Source organism: Podarcis erhardii, assembly GCF_964252035.2.
Source record: "Podarcis erhardii genome assembly, chromosome: Z".
Lineage (NCBI taxonomy): Eukaryota > Metazoa > Chordata > Lepidosauria > Squamata > Lacertidae > Podarcis > Podarcis erhardii.
In genome coordinates this window covers 31,307,807-31,326,563 of record NC_138504.1, presented here as the reverse complement: position 1 = coordinate 31,326,563, position 18,757 = coordinate 31,307,807, and the positions used below count along the sequence as shown (strand labels likewise).

Sequence of the window (18,757 nt, the reverse complement as noted above, 5' to 3'; positions counted from 1 at the left end):
TCACTGACTGGTATGGTTCTGAGTCCCAGATAGTGCGGGGTGTTCTTCAACCTGTTAAGACCCTCGGGCGTCCAATGCACCCCTGAGATTTCTTGCAATAAGATCTGGAAATTTTCAGATGGGGCCTCTCTCATCAGTAAGGGATTTTAATGCCTGTTTTCAAAAGGTGTTAAAAGCTCTGGACATTTAAGCTTTGATTTCTGGTAACACTATGAAGTGGGTTACTGCAAGGTTGAATGGAGCATGCTTGTTTTCTACTGCTCCAGAGGATAGGACCCAAACTGATGGATTCCAGCTGCAAAGAAGAAGAGTCCAGCTCTGGCAGTAAAAGCCATTTGACAGTGGAATGGACTCCCTCAAAAGCTTAACATGAGGCAACAGTGTGATCCAGCAGCGAAGAAAGCTAATGCCATACTAGCCTGCATTAATGGAAGACTAGAGTCCAGATCAAGGGAAGTACTGCGTTGGCCTGAATATAAGCCTCACTTTCCCCCCAAATTCCAAACGTGAAAAGTTAAAGTGCGGCTTATATTTGCAACATTACGGTATGCAGCAAGGAGCGCAAGGCAAACAGCGCCAGGAGCATGGCGAAGCAGTGCCTGCCCCACGCGTAGTGCCCCATCCTCTCAAGAAGGAGCAAGGAAGGGAGCTGCTTATATTTGTGGTTTTTTTCTTTTTTCTTCTCCAATTTTCAAGCTCCTGCTTATATTCGGGTATGGCTTATATTCGGGCCAATATGGTAATAGTCTTGCTCTGTTCTGCCTTGGTCAGACCACACCTGGAATACTGTGTCCAATTCTGGACACCACAAGTTAAGAAGGATATTGACAAGCTGAAACATGTGCATAGGTAGACAGCCAATATGATCAAGGGTCTGGAAACCAAGCCTTATGAAGAACAGTTAATGGAGTTGGCATGTTTAGCCTGAAGAAGAGGAGACAGAGAGGAGATATGATAGCCATCTTCAAATATCAAATATCTAAAGGGTTGTCACATGGAGGATGGAGCAAACTTGTTTTCTCCTACTATGAAAGACAGGACCCGAACCAATGGATTCAAGTTACAAGAAAGGAAATTCCAACTAAACATCAAGAATAACTTTCTGACAGTAAGAGCTGTTGGACTCCCTTGGAAAGTGGTAGACTCTCCTTTATTGGAGATTTTTTCAGCAGAGATTGGATGGCCATCTGTCACGGATGCTTTAGCCAAGATTCCTGCATTGCAGGGGGGTGGACTAGATAACTCTTGATGGTCCCTTCCAACTCTAAAAAAAAAAATATTATTCCATCTCACAAGCATGGCCAAGTTGTGACTGGCTGAAGGTCCCATCCCCACTTCCCCACATCCTACCTGCAGGAGAGGGAAGTTTGCAGAATTTTAGCCCATCTGGTCTCTCAGAGCCCATCCTGTCCTACTGTGACTGATAAGGAAAGTCTTTGGTCAAGGTCTTTCCTGCCTCTTGGCCTCGAGACTCCCACATCGGCATTTTATTTCCTCATGGCTAAAATATGGTGAAACATTAACCACTGCCACAGATGTCACAGCCCAATATGGACTAAAATAATGAAGGAGGTTGCCAACCAATCCCCTCTTAGAGAAAAGTACTTAACTTAAAAACTCAGGAGCTAAACAGGGAGGGAGGGAGGAATCATAGAATCCTGGAATTGTAGAGTTAGAAGAGATACCGAGGGTATTCTAGTCCAATCCCCTGCATTGCAGGAATCTCAAGTAAAGCATCCATACATAAAACCAACATCTGCTTTAAAACCTCCTAGGAAGGAGAGTCCACCACCTCCCGACGAAGTTCATTCCATGATCAAACAGCTCTTACCATCAGAAAGTTCTTCTCGATGTTTAGTTGGAATCTCCTTTCTTGTCATTTGAATCCATCATTTCAGGTCCAACCCCCCAGGGCAGAAGAAAACAGGCTTGCTCCGTCTTCTGTGGGGCAACCCTTTCAACATCTGAGGTTGACTCACATATCACTTCTTAGTCTCCTCTTCTCCAAGCTAAACATGCCCAACTCCTTCACTCATTCCTCACAAGGTTGGGTTTCCAGACTTTTTATCATTTTGGACACCCTCCTCTGCACATGTTCCACCTTGTCAATATTTCTCTTAAATGGTGGCACCCAGAACTGGACACAGTGCTCCAGGTGGGGTCTGACCAAGGCAGAAAAAAGAAGTATTATGACTTCCCTTGATCTGGACACTAGACTTTTGTTGATACAGCCTAGAATAGCACCAGCTTGTTTTTGTTCAGCTTGTGGTCTACAAAATCATTTTTGCACTTTCAAGTCTGGTGTCCCCCATCCTATGGCTGTGCATCTGATTATTCCTGCCTAAGTGCAGACCCTTACACTAGTCCCTTTCATTCATCTGCAAGGTGCTGTGGAACTGAATGGACATATGCTCATCAAGAAGCCATCTACTTGCAAGACAGAATAGGTGGTTTCCTGAAATCAAGATAAATAACATCCATAGCATCTCTACAATCTGTAAAGGTTGCCATCTGATTTCTTTTTTTAATGCAGTTGTATTTTTGTTAAACTGGTTAGAAATACACTTCAATCTTCCCTGGGATCAATCCCAGATCACCAGATTCCATCCACAGACATTCCTAAAACCCTTGAGACTCATTTTGTGCCCCCAAATCAAAATGTGTTGCTCAGGAAACAGCCAGCTGTTGCACAATTACCATGAAAACACACATCACCCAATCATTTTTTTTAAAGGGAACTTTTTGGTAGACATATTTGCTATAGCTTTAAATCTTATGCTGGCTTTTTCCTTACCACTCTGGTTTTGGAAATATGCAGCAATGAGAGTCTTCATGGCGATCTCAGACACCCGGACACCCTTTTGCAACCTTTCTCAGACTTCGGTCTGGCGGGGTTTGCAAAGCAATGAACTCTGGAGTTAAGCTTTTGACCACGTTCAGGCTCCAGGACAGCTAAACTAGGAGGAGGGGTGAGGCAGTGAACAAATCCTGATCCTGCTTCCTCTTTGAAAAAAAATAAATAGGTGAGGTAGGACAGGGAAACACAGAGGTTCAGAGAACACAGGATGTAAAACGGGTAAATCAAAGATGACTCTTTTTGTAAAGGACCCAGTGAAAGTGTTTTAATTCCTTAAGAGTTACATGAAGAATTTAGCAGAAGATTCGGGTGTAAAATGTAGTCCCTGGGATCTCCGTGGAGGAGGTTTAGAATAATAGAAATGTAGAGTTGGGATTTATCCCAAGGGTCATCTAGTCCAACCCCCTGCAATGCAGTAATCATAGCTAAATTTTTAAAAGGCAGCCAATTTCATCCCATTGTTGAATTCTTCTCCTCAAACCAAATTCCATGTTTTGGCTGAAATGCAAGAGAGAGGAAAGGAAAAAACAAACCCCCATCTCTCCTGACAAATCTTAGGTCAGAAAGCCATTCAGCCCCCAATTAATTAATTGCTTGTGGGTTTTTAAGCAGAGGTTAGATAGCCATCTGTAAGATTGTTGAGCTATGATTCCTGGACTGGAGGGACTAGATGATCCTGGGGTCTCTTCCACCTCTACTATTCTATGGTTCTGCATTAGTGGAGATAAATGACTAGGATTGATGGGCTTTAACAAGGATTAGACAAATGTGTGGAAAACAATCTATGCCTCTTAACTGGAATCGAAGCTTTCTGTTTAGCAGTATTAAACATATCTCTCTTCTTACAATATAACAGAGATTTGACAGATCATTCCCATCATATTGTTACACACCACCCCAATCTCCACAGCTGTGCAAGATTCCAGGGGTTACAGGCATTTATCCCAGGCTCACATGTCCTTTGAAATGAGGCACAGCAGAGACAGTGGTGTCTTTATGATGTAAGCAACCCCCATTTTGCTTGGGGACTACTTTCTGGGTCATCATGTATGTTGGCAGAGCGCACATAAGCCCACCCTGATCTGCTGTGCTCTCTTCTGGATCCAAAACTGGTCTATGCATGCATGTACACGTACTGTGAAAGCACACAAAATAGGAGATTTCGTGTTTATAGTTTACTTACATATACAGTGGTACCTCTGGTTACGTACTTAATTCGTTCCAGAGGTCCGTTCTTAACCTGAAACTGTTCTTAACCTGAAGCACCACTTTAGCTAATGGGGCCTCCTGCTGCTGCCGCGCCGCCGGAGCACGATTTCTGTTCTCATCCTGAACCAAAGTTTTTATCCCCAGGTACTATTTCTGGGTTAGCAGAGTCTGTAACCTGAAGTGTATTTAACCTGAAGCATATGTTACCAGAGGTACCACTGTATATGCAACCTGAGCATACTACGGAGGGGTTCAAAGCATTACACTCAAAACGGGTTCTCACTCTCTTGTTGGCTGCAATGTTGGGTCCAAAATTGCCAGCCCACAATTGTGCTCTGACCCCGCTTTCTCTAGCTGACAAACTGCTTTCCAAATGTTAACTAACTTTCTTTCAGCTTACATCACCACCCACTCCAATTCCGCCCCTCCCTCCTGAAACTCTGCCTTTTTTGTCTCTTACTATCTCTCAATCCAAGGGCAGGCTCCACCCTTCTGCCTCCAGCAGAGAGTTTTTGCCTTGTTGATAGTCATCACACTGTCTTTGTTTGCTTAATGACTCAGGCTGGCCTGGATGCAGGAAGATTTGTTTGGCCTGTATTTTACACTGCTAAACACAGTGTCCAGCAATCAGAACTTAGGAGACTCCGGGCACCCCACAAATTCATAAAAATATGCACAAAAGGAGGCTCTGGGGGCTTTCGGTGGGTCAAGGCCAGAGCCTCTGATAATAATAATAATAATAATAATAATAATAATAATAATAATATATTTTTATACCCCGCCCATCTGGCTGGGTTTCTCCAGCCACTCTGGGTGGCTTCCAACAAAATATTAAAATACAATAGTCTATTAAACATTAAAAGCTTCCCTTAACAGGGCTGCCTCCAGATGTCTTTTAAAGTCTGGAAGTTGTTTTTCTCTTTGACATCTGGTGGGAGGGCGTTCCACCGGGCGGGTGCCACTACCGAAAAGACCCTCTGCCTGGTTCCCTGTAACTTGGCTTCTCGCAGCGAGGGAACCGCCAGAAGCCCCTCGGCACTGGACCTCAGTGTCTGGGTAGAAAGATGGGGGTGGAGACGTTCCTTCAGATATACAGAACCGAGGCCGTTTAGGGCTTTAAAGGTCTGCACCAACACTTTGAATTGTGCCCGGAAACATGCTGGGAGCCAATGTAGGTCTTTCAAGACCGATGTTATGTGGTCTTGGCGGCCACTCCCAGTCACCAGTCTAGCTGCCGCATTCTGGATTAGTTATGTGGTCTTGGCGGCCACTCCCAGTCACCAGTCTAGCTGTCGCATTCTGGATTAATTGTAGTTTCCAGGTCACTTTCAAAGGTAGCCCCACACAGAGCGCATTGTAGTAGTCCAAGCGAGAGATAACTAGAGCATGCACCACTCTGGCGAGACAGTCTGCGGGCAGGTAGGGTCTCAGCCTGCGTACCAGATGGAGCTGATAAACAGCTGCCCTGGACACAGAACTGACCTGCACCTCCATGGACAGCTGTGAGTCCAAAATGACTCCCAGGCTGCGCACCTGGTCCTTCAGGGGCACAGTTACCCCACTGAGGACCAGGGAGTCCTCCACACCTGCCTGCCTCCTGTTCCCCAAAAACAGTACTTCTGTCTTGTCAGGATTCAACCTCAATCCATTAGCCGCCATCCATCCTCCAACCGCCTCCAGACACACAGGACCTTCACCACCTTCACTGGCTTTGAGCTGAAAGAGATGTAGAGCTGGGTACCATCTGCATACTGATGAACACCCAGCCCAAACCCCCTGATGATCTCTCCCAGCGGCTTCATATAGATGTTGAAAAACAAGGGGGAGAGGACGGAACCCTGAGACACCCTACAAGTGAGAGCCTGGGGGTCTGAACACTCATCCCCCACCACCACTTTCTGAACACGGCCCAGGAGGAAGGAGCAGAACCACTGTATAACAGTGCCCCCTGACTATTGGTTTAAAACCCAATATTGGTTTTAAACCAATAGACTAGCCTGACTATTGGTTTAAAAACAGGAAAGGAATTTTTAAAATGTTGCATAAATGGAGCAAAATTCAGGCAAATAGTAAAAGAAATAAATATGCATCCTGACACTGATGCTAGTTTAAGATACAGAACTTTGATGCTATTTTTTTTTTACTGAAAAAATGTGACTTAACCCAGTGCTAGTGTGACAGTCAGAGTGTTGGGCTAGGACCTGGGAGAGACCAAGTTTCAAATCCTGCTACTTGCCCATGTTTACTGAGCACCATCTTGGGAGTCAATCACTGCCTCTCAACCTAACCTACCCCACACAGTGTTGTTGTGAGGGCAAAATGAGAATGGTGAGAATATGCCAGAGTTCTGATAGCCCAGAAATGGAAAACACCGGAATTACCAACTGTGAAGGAGTGGCAGACAAAGATGGTTGAATATGCGGAATTAGCAAAACTGACCCATAGGATTTTTAGTCAGGAGGAAACAAGGTACCAAAAAGAATGGAGTAAATTTATGGTCTATATAAGTGAGAACTGTAGAAATTTGAAGACGTTAGCAGTACTGAAATAATACTTATGTCATGGCTTAGTTACTACTAAGGAACTGTGGATTAGATTGGAATAAGAAAACCTGCAGAAGTGAAGGAGGGAAGTCAACTGCTCCACGGAGTATAAAATAAGACAGATGTAAAAAGATTTGAAATATCTGTGTATTTTGTTGGTGTTGGTGTATTTGAAATGAAAACTTAATAAAAAGCATTTTTTTAAAAAAGAGAGAGAATGGTGAGAATAATGTATGCTGCCTTGAGCTCCTTGAAGGAAAAGTTGGGATAGAAATGTAATCAATATTGAAATAAATAAATTTGTACCCTTCGTTTTCCACTTTGTAGAAGTGTGGTTTTATTATTGGAGATACACTCTTGAAAGCCATGGTTATGGATCTGAAGCATAAATTGTAGCTCCTGTGGTTTTGACCCACAAAAAATTAATCAGGATTCAGGAAAAGTCACGTTCACTTTCTTGCTGATTCAGCAGTTTCATGTGGGATTTTATATTTTCTGACTCGCCGATCAAATAGAGGTGGACCCCCATTCGGCAATTCCCGCGATGGCAGAGATTCCTGCATTGCAGGAGGTTGGACTAGATTACCCTCCATACCCTTGCACCTCTGCAATCCTATAATACTATGGATCTGTATTAGTGGAGATGGTAGAATAGCAACAACAATAACAGTATAATACCTGGGAGCCACCTTCGTGGGATTAATATCCTGAAAGGTGGTGTAATGTTAACAATAACAGCGCCTAACGTCCATCTACCTTTCTCAGCCTACAACTCCCATCAGGCCCCGCCAGCGCTACCACCGCCCCCACCAGTCCAGCGCCGTCCAATCAGCCCGCCGGCCGTGCTAGCCGATGGGAGTTATAGTCCAAATTCCCAGGTTGGGGAAGGGACGCTGTCTCTCATTGTCATATTTCAAAACTTGGGGGAACATAGTGTGCGTCTGACTCAGAGTCATGGGGTAGTAGAAATTCGGCTCTTTCTTTCCCCACCAGCGGCCCCGCGCCCTGCACCCCGCCTCTGGCTTCAGACCTAGGCCTCCTTCGTTGCTATGACAACAGAAGCTCCTGAACGATGGCGCGGTATGATGACGCACACGCGGTAGGGGGCGTGGTTGCTGGCCACGTCGTCGCTCCATAGTAGCTGGGTCCAAGATGGCGGCAGCCGAGGAAGCGGCAGCGATGCGGGCTGATGGAGGCACAAAGCCGCTGGTGGGTCGGGAGGATAGGCTGAAGGGAGGGGAGGGGAGGGGAACCGGCTGAAGAAGGCCGGGGGGAGGGCGTGAGACCCCCTCAGGAGCAGGGCTGACCGACGGAACTCCCTGCCAGAAGCAGGGCGCTCCTGGACCCCAAGACTTCCTGCCCGACTAAAATGCTTGTGACTCCACTCCCCTCCCCTGATAGCACTCTCGGAGGGAGGGAAAAGACCAAGGGCAGCCGAACCTCCATGTCCCAGGCAGTCTACCTCTGAGCAGCAGCCAAATACTCGGGAAGGGCAGCTCCAGGCTTCTTCGTGCCTCCACCCTCCTCCTTCGTTGGTTCCCTAGGAGGCTGGGACCTTCGAGCTGACCCAATAAGGCTGTTGTGTTTTTACGTGTAAATTTAAAAGAGGCGAGTGGGGGCTGATAACTACAGCCTCCCTCCCTCTGTGGTTGCAATCTGCATTGCCATCAGCATTATTCTTGCTATTATTCTTGCAGCAAATCATTACCAGCCTTTCAGTCATATGTGGGTCACAAAAATTGAAATGAGCTTAATATTGAAACACAATCTTAAAAATAGTTTGAAACAACTTTAAGAAACAGGCCCCCAAATTTTGTTGAATCTATATTTGTCAGTGAATATTATTGTTGTTATTATTTATTAACTTTCTATACTGCCCATCAAAGGTTCACTGGGCTCTTTACAATATAAAAACACAAAAATACATAACATAGTAACAAAGAAAAACAATAACCTCCCCCACAGTTATTTTATTATTTATTAAATTTCTATGAGAGCTGCAATAGTGTAAAATAGGATGCTTCTAATTAGAAGATGCATATATCTGGTAGGCAAATGCTGGATCCTAACAGCACCATGTTCTGCAGGTGTCCAGCCTGTTGGTGCATTGCAGGAAGTTGGACTAGATAGTCCTTGGGGGTACCTAGAATTCTAAAATTCTGTGATTCATTGGAGGTTTTTAAGCAGAGGTTTGATGGCCACCTGTCAAGCAGATGTGCAGGGTGTTGGACTCGATGACCTTAAGGGTCCTTTTCCAGCTCTACAGCTCGGTTATTCAATGTAGAGCTTTAGTCTGACCTAAAAAAGCAATCAACCATACATTGTATGTTTTGTTTTCCCCAAGAATGCTACCCCTCCCCGCTTTTGCATGCTTAAACTTCAAGTGTTATATCATTTGTTTCAGCCATTTAAAACTGTAAACTGGCTTGGGTGCCTTGCAGAAAGGTGGTTCATAAAAGCTAATAATAACAATAATTAAAAGTGTGTTGAAAATATGCAGTTTGCAGGCCTTGCAGATGTGTCAATATCGGAAGATATTCCAGTAGAAGGAGAAATCACAGTTCCTGTGGGATCTCGTTCCCCAGACGAAGACAACTCCACCCTGGATGAGCCGGTTAAGGACACAATTGTAAGTGTCTTGTAGAGGCTGAGGGGTAGACATTTAAAAGAATATCTTAAAATGGTGTTCTCTTAGTTTCCAAAGTGGTTGCAATTTATGCAGGTTAATTTCGGGGATTGGCAAAACCATATCACCAAAGATGTGTTTTACAGTAATTAATAATGTGGATATTTAAGTGGCTCTGGCACACTGCTCACTTGATGGGTGTGTAATAATTAGATTGTGCCATAGGGCACAACCCTAAGCTTAGTTTGACCCTGTTGCAGGGACCCTGTCAGAAGTCATGAAAATAAAAAACATGCATCACAGTTCAATCTTATTGTCTGTAACACAATATCTTAATGTTAACATGGCATGCCGTCTGTCAAGGGGCGGGCTATAACTCAGTGGTAGAACCTTGTGTGCAGATGGTCCCGGGTTCAACCCCCCAATGGCATGTCCAGATAGGGCCAGGATAGGTCCCTGCCTGGAGCCCTGGAGAGCTGTTGCTGCCAGTCAGTGTAGATAATACTGAGTCTGACTCAGTATAAGGCAGCCCCCTACATTCCTATGAAGGCATCTAGGAGTCTTGCTGCTTGTTCCAGGCTGAGGGGGTGGGAGTGGTTTGCGTGTCACAGTATACCTGTCATTTTTGCTGTTCTACATTGACATAGCAGGGAGGCCTGGATCAGGCCCATTGCTGGTAGCTGGAGTGCCTCAGGAGCCAGTGAATCCTTTGTCAGCCCAGCTTTACCACCCAAATGCCCTGTTTTGTGGGTCTGCACCAGCAACCACTGATAATAGCTTCTGCTCACCATGCATTCAGCTCAGTGGAAGCACTCTGTTGATAGAAACCGGCAGAGAGGGACCTGGGCCATGTTCTGACCCCATCCAGCCTGTCAGTTTGTGGGGCGGGGGAGGGAGTTAGCATTGCCCTAATAGCGTCCTTTGCCCGAAAATTTGTACAGCCCAGTAATACAGCCCATTCCTCAAACTTTTCAGATGCGGGACCTGAAAGCAGTTGGGAAGAAATTCGTCCATGTCATGTATCCCAAAAAGAGCAGTGCCCTCCTGAGAGACTGTACGTGCCAGATTCATTTCAAAGCTTTGAAAACTGTGGAAATAAATTCACCTTTTTCTCTTACTAACCTGTCTAAAAATCAGCATTTTTTTCAAGCAAGGGAGTAACATGAGGAATTCAGAGGTGTGGTGGGGAGGGAAGAGAAGTTTTAGGTGAAATATTTGGTGGGTTAAATTCTCCATTTGAAACTTAATGTAGTGATACAGGGATTTGACCTGACATTTGTGCCTAAACGACTCAGGACCCAAAGGCCACCTTCTTCCCTACAGACCTTTGGGTGCTGAGGGGGCTCAATGTGTAGCCTTCAGAGGATACAGACCCATTTTATTTCTGTGGTTGCAAGTCGTCTAAACTCTTCTTAATATTCTTTTTAAATGTTGTAACATGCCCTAGGGCCTTAGGACAAAGCATGGGGAATAAATAAACAATTTGATGCCTTACAATCAAGAGTGACTGGGGAGGCAGAGAGTGGCTGGAGGAAAAGGAAGTCATGCTTTCCCTTAGCTCCCCACCCCTTCATTAGTTTTCTTTCTCTTTCTTTTCTTCTAGGGGATTTATGGGGTCCTCTAGTCCTGTGTGTTTTACTTGCCCTGTAAGTACCAACATTCCTCCTTTCCCCTTCGTTGCTCTGGGATTTGTTGGGGGAAACAGCCAAATGCAGTGCTGAAGCTACAATAATAAACCAAAGCAATGTAGAATATGAATAAAACAATGCCACACTAATATTTTTTTAAGCCAGCATTTTTAAAGATTATGATTCTCAGGATCCTCATATAGGGCCTAATCTGGCTTTGGCAGTTGCTGCAACAGGCTATGAGCTGCACAAGGGCTTCTCCTTTTTCGCAGACGGTAAACTTTATTTTTTATTTATTACATTTATATCCTAATTTTCCTCCCAGGGAGCTCAAGATGGTGTACAAGGTTCTGGTCCTCCCTGCCCTTTTGTCCTCACAACAATCCTGTTAGGCTGAGAGTGCAAGGTCACACCCAGTGAGCTACGTGGCCAAATGGGAAGATTTGAACCATGGTCTCTCCTAGGTCCTAGCTAGACACTGAAACCATTATGCTACATTGGCTCAACTGCCACATCCCTCGACTCGGCACCAATGTGGCAGTGAATTCTTTTGATACAGAGGGCAATGAAGAAGTAACTGCATGCAATCCAGACTTCTTATTTAACTTAATTACAGCATATTGCCCTTTTCTCCAACGAGTTTGTGGTAGCATACATGATTCTTCCCCTCCTTATTTAATCCCAGCAACGACCCTGTGTGGTAGGTCAGGCTGAGTGACTGGCTTGGTGAGCTTCATGGCTCAGTGGGGATTTGAACCCTGGTCTCTCCCAGTCCCTAGTCTGACACTCCTAAACCAACGCACCAGTTCTCCAGATTTGCCCGCTGTTTGCTGCTGATCTAATTCCCTTGTTTCTCCCGCTTTCCCAGAATGCTTCAGGGAGGAGCAGCAAATAGCACGGAAGACAGAGGTCCCCAGTTTGCAGAGGTCTTCGTCATCATTTGGTTTGGAGCCGTTGTCATCACACTGAATTCCAAGCTGCTTGGAGGGACCATGTGAGTGTGTGGTGGGTGGGTGCTGAAACCATGTTCTCTGGTGGCAAGGGTCTGGGGAGATGGGAGAGAGGCAGCCCTCCTTGCAAAGCTGTTCCCCACATCTTCCTTTTTTGCCTGAGTAACGACGAAGAGTCCCTTTGAAAAACAAGAAATCCCTGAGATTGTAGGCAGCCCAGTCAACCCTGATGCCAAGCCACATTCATTTCCAATATCCGAAGAGGGCAATGCAGAACTAGTTTGTAAAACTCTTTATTATATATTTGTTCTCTGCAGCTAAACTCAGGGATGCAGAAATTACGTTGGACTTTTTCATTCCCATTTGGTTTCAGAAGGCCCTATGCATCCCAATTTTAGAAAAGTTTGTGCATGATACATATTTCAAGAGGCACTACTTAGCCAAATAAAGTTATATTTGGTCCCCACCAAATTTTACTTTATTTGGTACTGATTACATACTAATGCCCACTATTACTAGTGCTCTCTGTTCATGCTAGAACAATAACCTTTTATAGTCTGACCTTAGATTGCAAACTGCTTTGAGGGTTTTCTTTAGCAATGCAGCGGTGTATAAATTTTATGAGATAAAAATAAAATAACTGAACCTCTTCACGTTCCAGTGTTCTATCCAACCATGTACAACGGCTCTCTTAATAGCATGCCACTAACTGACTCCTTGTTTTCTTTTGTTGTTAAATATGTTGATTATTTAATAAACCTTTTTTAATATTGTAAAAAAATAAAATTCATTGAGGCCTCTGCCAAAGATGCAGACTGCCATCTTAGGCTGCACCATGTGCATTCTCATTTGAGAACAGACTCTGTTGAGTCTCCCTTTCTGCTGGATATTTGCACATTCTGGAGAAAAGGAAATATTTTTCAGCTGTAAGAGGCAGAACTATGCTTCAGTGTCCCATGGACTCAAATGTCAGTGTCCATATTTGTATGTAAATGCTTATTATTTCGTAAAATTTATACACTGCTTGATTGTAAAAACAAACCTCAAAGCAGGTTACAAAGAGACTAAAACAATCAAATTTTCGGGTAAAAACAGTTTAAAAGATTACAGGCAAAGATTACGTTGCAGGTTATCACATGCATTGGCAGAGCATGCCTAAACCCACCCCGTTACGCCCACTTTTCCTGCCACTTCTGGGTTTGTGGTGATACGTGTGTGCACAGTCATGTGTTCTTTCAATGTGCGCAAAATGGGAGTAGACTGTATTTAAAACATTTTTTTTTAATCAATAAACTAAAAACAGATTAAAACATACATACATCAATATTCTAAATGCCTGAGTAGGCTTGTCTAAACACAAATATTTCTAGCAGGTGCTGAAAAGAGCAGGGAAGGTATGAGCTTGACATCAATAGGCAGGGAATTCCAAAGTAGAGCTGCTGCCCTGCCACTTAGTCATATGTGCTTCTCTAACCGCATAACCAAAAAGCCCTTAAGGTGAGATGGCATAAGCTTTGTTGTGAAGCCTCTGGCCGTTCATGAGGGGTAATTTATGCTCCCCAATATGCTTCTGGACTGCTGTCTGGAGACCAGAATCCAGAAGCTGACCATCTGTGCTCCAGAAGTGAGTGCAATACACCTGCACTTTCTCTTCTCCCCACCCACCCAGAATTTAATGCTATTTCTTCCTTCCCAAGATCTTTTTTTCAGAGCCTCTGTGTCCTGGGTTACTGCATCCTCCCCTTGACGGTGGCTCTCCTGGTCTGCAGGCTTGTCCTGCTAGCAAGCTCTGATACTCCTGGCTTCATTGTGCGTCTCTTAGTCGTGGTGGCCATGTTTGCCTGGTCGACGCTAGGTATGTTTGAGAAGGAAGTGCAGTCTGGAACCTTTTCAGTCCTGTCTGCAAAAGCCCCCATGAGCTCAGCAGGGTTGCGTCCTCCAATTCACATCTTTGATTTGTCCAGCACTGTCAGTAAGTAGCTAGGAGAGAGCTGGTTAAAAACATTACAGAAGAAGCGGAGCTCATCTGTGTGGCAATGATTAGCATTTCGTTCAGAGTTAGCATTTCAATCATCTGGTATCATGTTTGACTCTGGCATTCTGTGGTCTAACACATGGAGAAAGCAAATAGAGAAAAGTTTTTCTCCCTTGTAACACTCATGGACATCCAGTGAAGCTGAACGTTGGGAGATTCAGGGCAGAGAAAAGGAAGTCCTTCCATCACAGACTTCAGAACTATGGAACTCACTCCCACAAGAGGCAGTGATGTCCACCAACCTAGATACCTTTATAAGAGGATTCGACAAATTCATGGATGAGGAGAAGGCTATTGACTAGTCATGGTTACTAGCCATGATGGCTATGCTTTACCTCCACAGTCAGAGGCAGCAACGCTTCTGAACACCAGTTGCTGGAAACCACAGGAGGGGAGAGTTGCTCTTGTACTCAGATACTGCTTGAGGGTCTCCACAGGCATCTGGATGGCCATTCTGCAAACAGGATGCTGAACTAGATGAGACCCTGGCCTGATCCAGCAGACTCTTATGTTTTTAAGATGCAATCTAAATTTTTAGGTTGGTGTCCAGTGTTCCCGTTCCATTAATGCAAGGGACATGTGACAGTGGAACAGAACTTTCCTGTTCCCTCTGCTCCCCATTGCACACCTTCACATAAGCTCTGGAGGGTTGGGAGGTGTCCTCCTGGGAAGATTTTGGGGTGCATGTGGGACACAGAATAAATGTAGGTGCTGCTGGGGCTGCTTTGGATACAACCGCAATTTTCTGCTTTTTCAACTGTTTGTGTGTATTCTAAATATTCCTTCTCTTTCTTTTCAGCATCCACCGCTTTCCTGGCAGACAGCCAGCCCCCAAATCGCAAAGCCCTGGCAGTCTACCCCATCTTCCTCTTCTATTTCGTCATCAGCTGGATGATCCTCACCTTTGCCCCATAGTGACACAAAATCAGTGGAGACCCCAAAGCTGAATGAAGGTGGCTTCTGTCTCTGTTAAGCCTCTCAGTTGCTGGCTTTCCCCAACATTGCCCTCTAATTTATCTACGTGTATTTATGCAGTGTGTTGGACAAAGGCAGGACTGGTCCCCAGGAGTGTGCTGAAGGTCCCTTTTGTGTTTCTGATTCCTCTGGGAAGGCAACTGATGTCTGTCTGCTTACTCCTCCTCTTGTAAATACCCACGAAAGGGCATTGTTGCCCTTTTTGAAGAATGCTGCTGATGCATAAGAAAGTAGAAATCCTGTCTCAGTCCATCAAAGCTGTTGATGAAGGCAGATAGCAAAAGATACCCATCCTTAACCAGCTTATCAGAACACTTGGCGCTTTGTCTTCTGTACATCAGGACATTTTCAAATGCTTGTTATCTGTTGATGGGAGAATGCTAGGAGAATGTTCCATTGAAGTTATGCAAAGTGATGCAGTAGTTTATGCCAACCATGACACACCTTGTTGCCTCCAGAGACTATAGGACTACACCTCCCATCATCCCCTACCAGCACAGGCATGTTCACCGGGACTGATGGATATTGTAGTCCAGCTACATCTGGAGGATGTTAGTTTAGCAAAGGCTTGTTTGTGTGGTCTTAGCACATCCATGATAGATTTGCCCCTGCCGCCCCTAATTCTTTGTGGAGGTGTGATGCAAGCCTAGTGGTTCCTTCCGTACAGGGAATTATCTCTCTTGAAATGCAAATATATTTTGAAGTGACTTCTGAAAAGAATGCTTGAGTTATGCTGTCTAGAGGTTACATTGTGTTGGGAGTCCCATGTGTTACTTGCAACTTATTGGGCAGATTATACCTTTTCTAACTGCAAAAGAAAACCTACTATTGACCTTCCAGCAGAACTCAGGTTAACTGTTACCAATCTTGTGGACAAGGGACAGAAAAAATAAGCAAATAATATCAGTATGCTTTTCTCTTTCTTTCTTTCTTTCTTTCTTTCTTTCTTTCTTTCTTTCTTTCTTTCTTCCTCTCTCTCTCTCTCTCTCTCTCTGTGTGTGTGTGTGGTGACGGCTAACAAGTCAGAAATTGACAGGGGAAAGCTGCCCAGTCTTGTGACCCAAGTGGTGTTAAATACCTTTTAATATGTCAGACTTCAGCATTCAGAACACAGCCTCTGGGAGACTGGTTTCTTCTTTTTCTTCTTCTTCTTCTTTGCCTTTCCCCTTGGTTGAGAAGTAGGGATGTGGGGCAAGCAGTTCCCACATCCTGTCTCCATTTAGAGCAGTTTTTATTTTATTTTTTGTCATTTGCCTTAATAAACCTGAGAAATGTTATCCAAAAACACTAAATTTTAATATATGATCCATGTTTTCCTCTGCTTGCTGTCTTGCCATTTGCTGGAGGCAGGAAAAGAAATCTCTACTCATCTTAATTGTAACTCCAGTCTTGTGTATAGCTCACTGCTGGCGTGTGTGTGTGTGTGTGCGCGCGCTTCAGTTGGGGAGCAAAAGGTGTAAATTGTTTTAATTGCAAACTTTTATAAATAAAAATGCTGAAAGAGGTGTTTGGAATCTATTCTGTGTCCCAAAGTTTGCCGAGTAAAAACAAAACAAAAACTGCTTTCATTTTCAAATGTAGATCCTTAGCAACATCCAAACTTGTCTGTTTCAACTTTGTACTGTACCAACACTCCCAAATCAGGGGCAAGGTTCTGTCTTTTAAGGACCATGATTCCTAGAACAAGCAACATGGCTGAGGTGTACTGAAATATACTCAGAGTCGAGAGTGGATTTCATGCTCTTTATTCAGCTCATAGTGGTGAGGAGGAATGGAAGTTCCCCCATGATATCTGCTTTATATACCGGTACATTATTTACACAATGGGCTGCACGTGATTGGCTAATTCTGGGATTCTCCTGTAGGCCAATCAGGTTATGGATTCACTTCTACCTGGAGCTGGATTGGGTGGCTCCTGTGGACCAGTCATACCGCTGCATTGTTATAAGACCAATCAGACTGCTGCATTTGGGATCCTATTGTTCTAGGACCAATCAGACTGCTGCATTTTGGATCCTAGTCAACTCAGTACATAACATGTACAAAGTGTTTTTCAGACAGAATGAAGATATTTCAGTTGTGGGGCATGTTGGAGGAAGAACATGGTGAATTGAATGTCTTTTGTTGGTGGGCTGCCAGTGGAGATCATTACATGATGAATGATGACAGCCAGACATAAGTCTTGGCGATTGAATTTACTCTGGAAAAAAGAGTGAATGGGAGGCTCTGAAAAAGCCATTTTCTGTTTCAAGAGGCTGAAAAGCTGTCAGCTCTTGGGAATTCTGATGGGGGTTAAGTGATTTGCGAGCTGAGGAATCGGCACCTTGGTCCCAAAGCCTTGTAAGAGCCCTAATGGGCATGGGATCTACAAAAGTCTCCCTTAATTATTTCTGAGCCTCATGATTTATAACAAAAAGATAGGGAACTGCTGGTGGAAATTTACATTTGATGCTTGAACTGCTTTCTGCCTTCAAGAAGAAAGGAAGGGAAGGCAGAAGAAAAAAGCCTACTTTAATGGTTTGAGTCAAGGAAGTTTTAAATGAACATGCAAGTTCTGTATGCTAAGAATTTTTATTTTCTTACTGAAATTTCAAAGAATACACAAAAGAATATGCAATATATTTTTGAATCAAATATAAAAAACTAATCCAAATAAAAACTCAAAAAAGAAAGATGAGAGAGCTTTTGATTCTTCGTCTGTCAGCTATATATAAAAAATTGTTGAAGCATCCACTCCAAGATAACACCCCAAATTTCACTTTCTGTAAACCAATATTTTCTTCAATTATCAAACCCATGTAAGTTCATTTTCTTTTTTACACAAAGTCTAAAAGAAGTTTCCAGTCTAGTAAATGTAGACAATTATTTTTATCTGAGCAAACACATGAATTCCACCATCTCGGCTAAGTCCAGTAATTTCAACAACCATTCCTCCACTGTAGGTAATGATGAATCTTTCCATCTTTGTGCATATGACTTACCACTGTGATTGTGTATTGAAATAAAGATCCATAGTCTCTTTCTAATTATTTATCTAAGTCCCAGCACGAAAATTGCCCTTCAGAATCCTCCATATCAGTGTAGGTATTTGTATTCAAGAATTTTTAGCTTTTTCACATGTCCACCAAGATTCAATTAACTGTTTTTTAGGCAGGAATTCCCGTTGATCATGAGTGAAATCCTGTGAAAAAAAGAAAAAACTGACAGAAAGTGGGCCATGAGCCAGAGGCTTGTTGAGGCTGCTCAAGAAAGCTTCCCTGCGTGTCAGCAGCTGAGCAGCCTCAACAAAACAACACTGAGGAGACCCACCCCGATCCCAAAGAAGATGTCCTCTTTGGAAAATGGAGAGCCAGGAGGGCTCTCCAGGGTGTTCCCCACATTTGAGCAAAGATTATCTTCTAATCTTGCCCCAGCCCATGCAGCAGACTGAAAAAAGTACAGCCTGAAAAAGTGGCCTTTTCAGAGGCTATCTAGTAAATCTGTGTTGAGACATTTGAACTCGAGACCTTGCAATTCACAGCACAGCTGGATTCTTGTAATGGGAATCCTCTCCTTGCAACACAGAAACCAAAAGATAACATGGAATAACTACACAGCTACATAAAGCTGGATCCGACTGTACCTAGCGCCTGGACCTGACGTGGAGTTGGCACTTAATATACAGTATGCCACATGCTGGTCTTCCCTTCAGACAAAACCCAAAGGAGAATTCACACAACTGTGTGTACAAATTTTCAGTCCCATTCCCCAATGCCGTCTTAAATCAGGCTGAAGACAAAGGACTTCCCAAGGAGCCTGCAAAGAAGAATGGCCTAGTGTGTAGGGTAGTCCGATCACACTCCCCCCACCCTAAGCTCCGGCCCACTCTTAAGCCTTCTGAATGACATCATCTTCCATCATCCAATTCTGATTCTAAGATTCTCCTGGCCCCTTA

At 44.0% G+C, this 18,757-nt stretch overlaps 2 protein-coding genes across 3 annotated transcripts in view; one reads left to right on the top strand and one right to left on the bottom strand.

Annotated features, from left to right (window-relative positions):
• Positions 1-7,582, bottom strand: part of LOC309333535 (diacylglycerol O-acyltransferase 2-like) — a 25,130-nt gene extending 17,548 nt beyond the window's left edge. Inside the window, exons 1-2 of one of the 2 annotated variants that reach the window (XM_081847200.1) lie at positions 7,288-7,582; positions 2,795-3,992 (exon numbers count right to left, since the gene is read on the bottom strand). In XM_081847200.1, the coding sequence (XP_081703326.1) occupies positions 2,795-2,834 (40 nt within the window). In that variant the 5' untranslated portion in view covers positions 2,835-3,992; positions 7,288-7,582. The remainder of the gene's footprint in view (positions 1-2,794; positions 3,993-7,287) is intronic. The other variant, XM_081847201.1, reaches the window with a different exon arrangement.
• Positions 7,583-7,706: 124 nt separating this feature from the next.
• On the top strand, positions 7,707-16,328 carry YIPF6 (Yip1 domain family member 6). Its single transcript, XM_081847276.1, has 7 exons — positions 7,707-7,818; positions 9,110-9,238; positions 10,211-10,289; positions 10,839-10,881; positions 11,732-11,857; positions 13,511-13,668; positions 14,648-16,328. The coding sequence occupies exons 1-7, from the start codon at positions 7,762-7,764 to the stop codon at positions 14,761-14,763; spliced, it is 708 nt and encodes a 235-aa protein (XP_081703402.1). The 5' UTR covers positions 7,707-7,761; the 3' UTR covers positions 14,764-16,328.
• Positions 16,329-18,757: the final 2,429 nt, after the last annotated feature.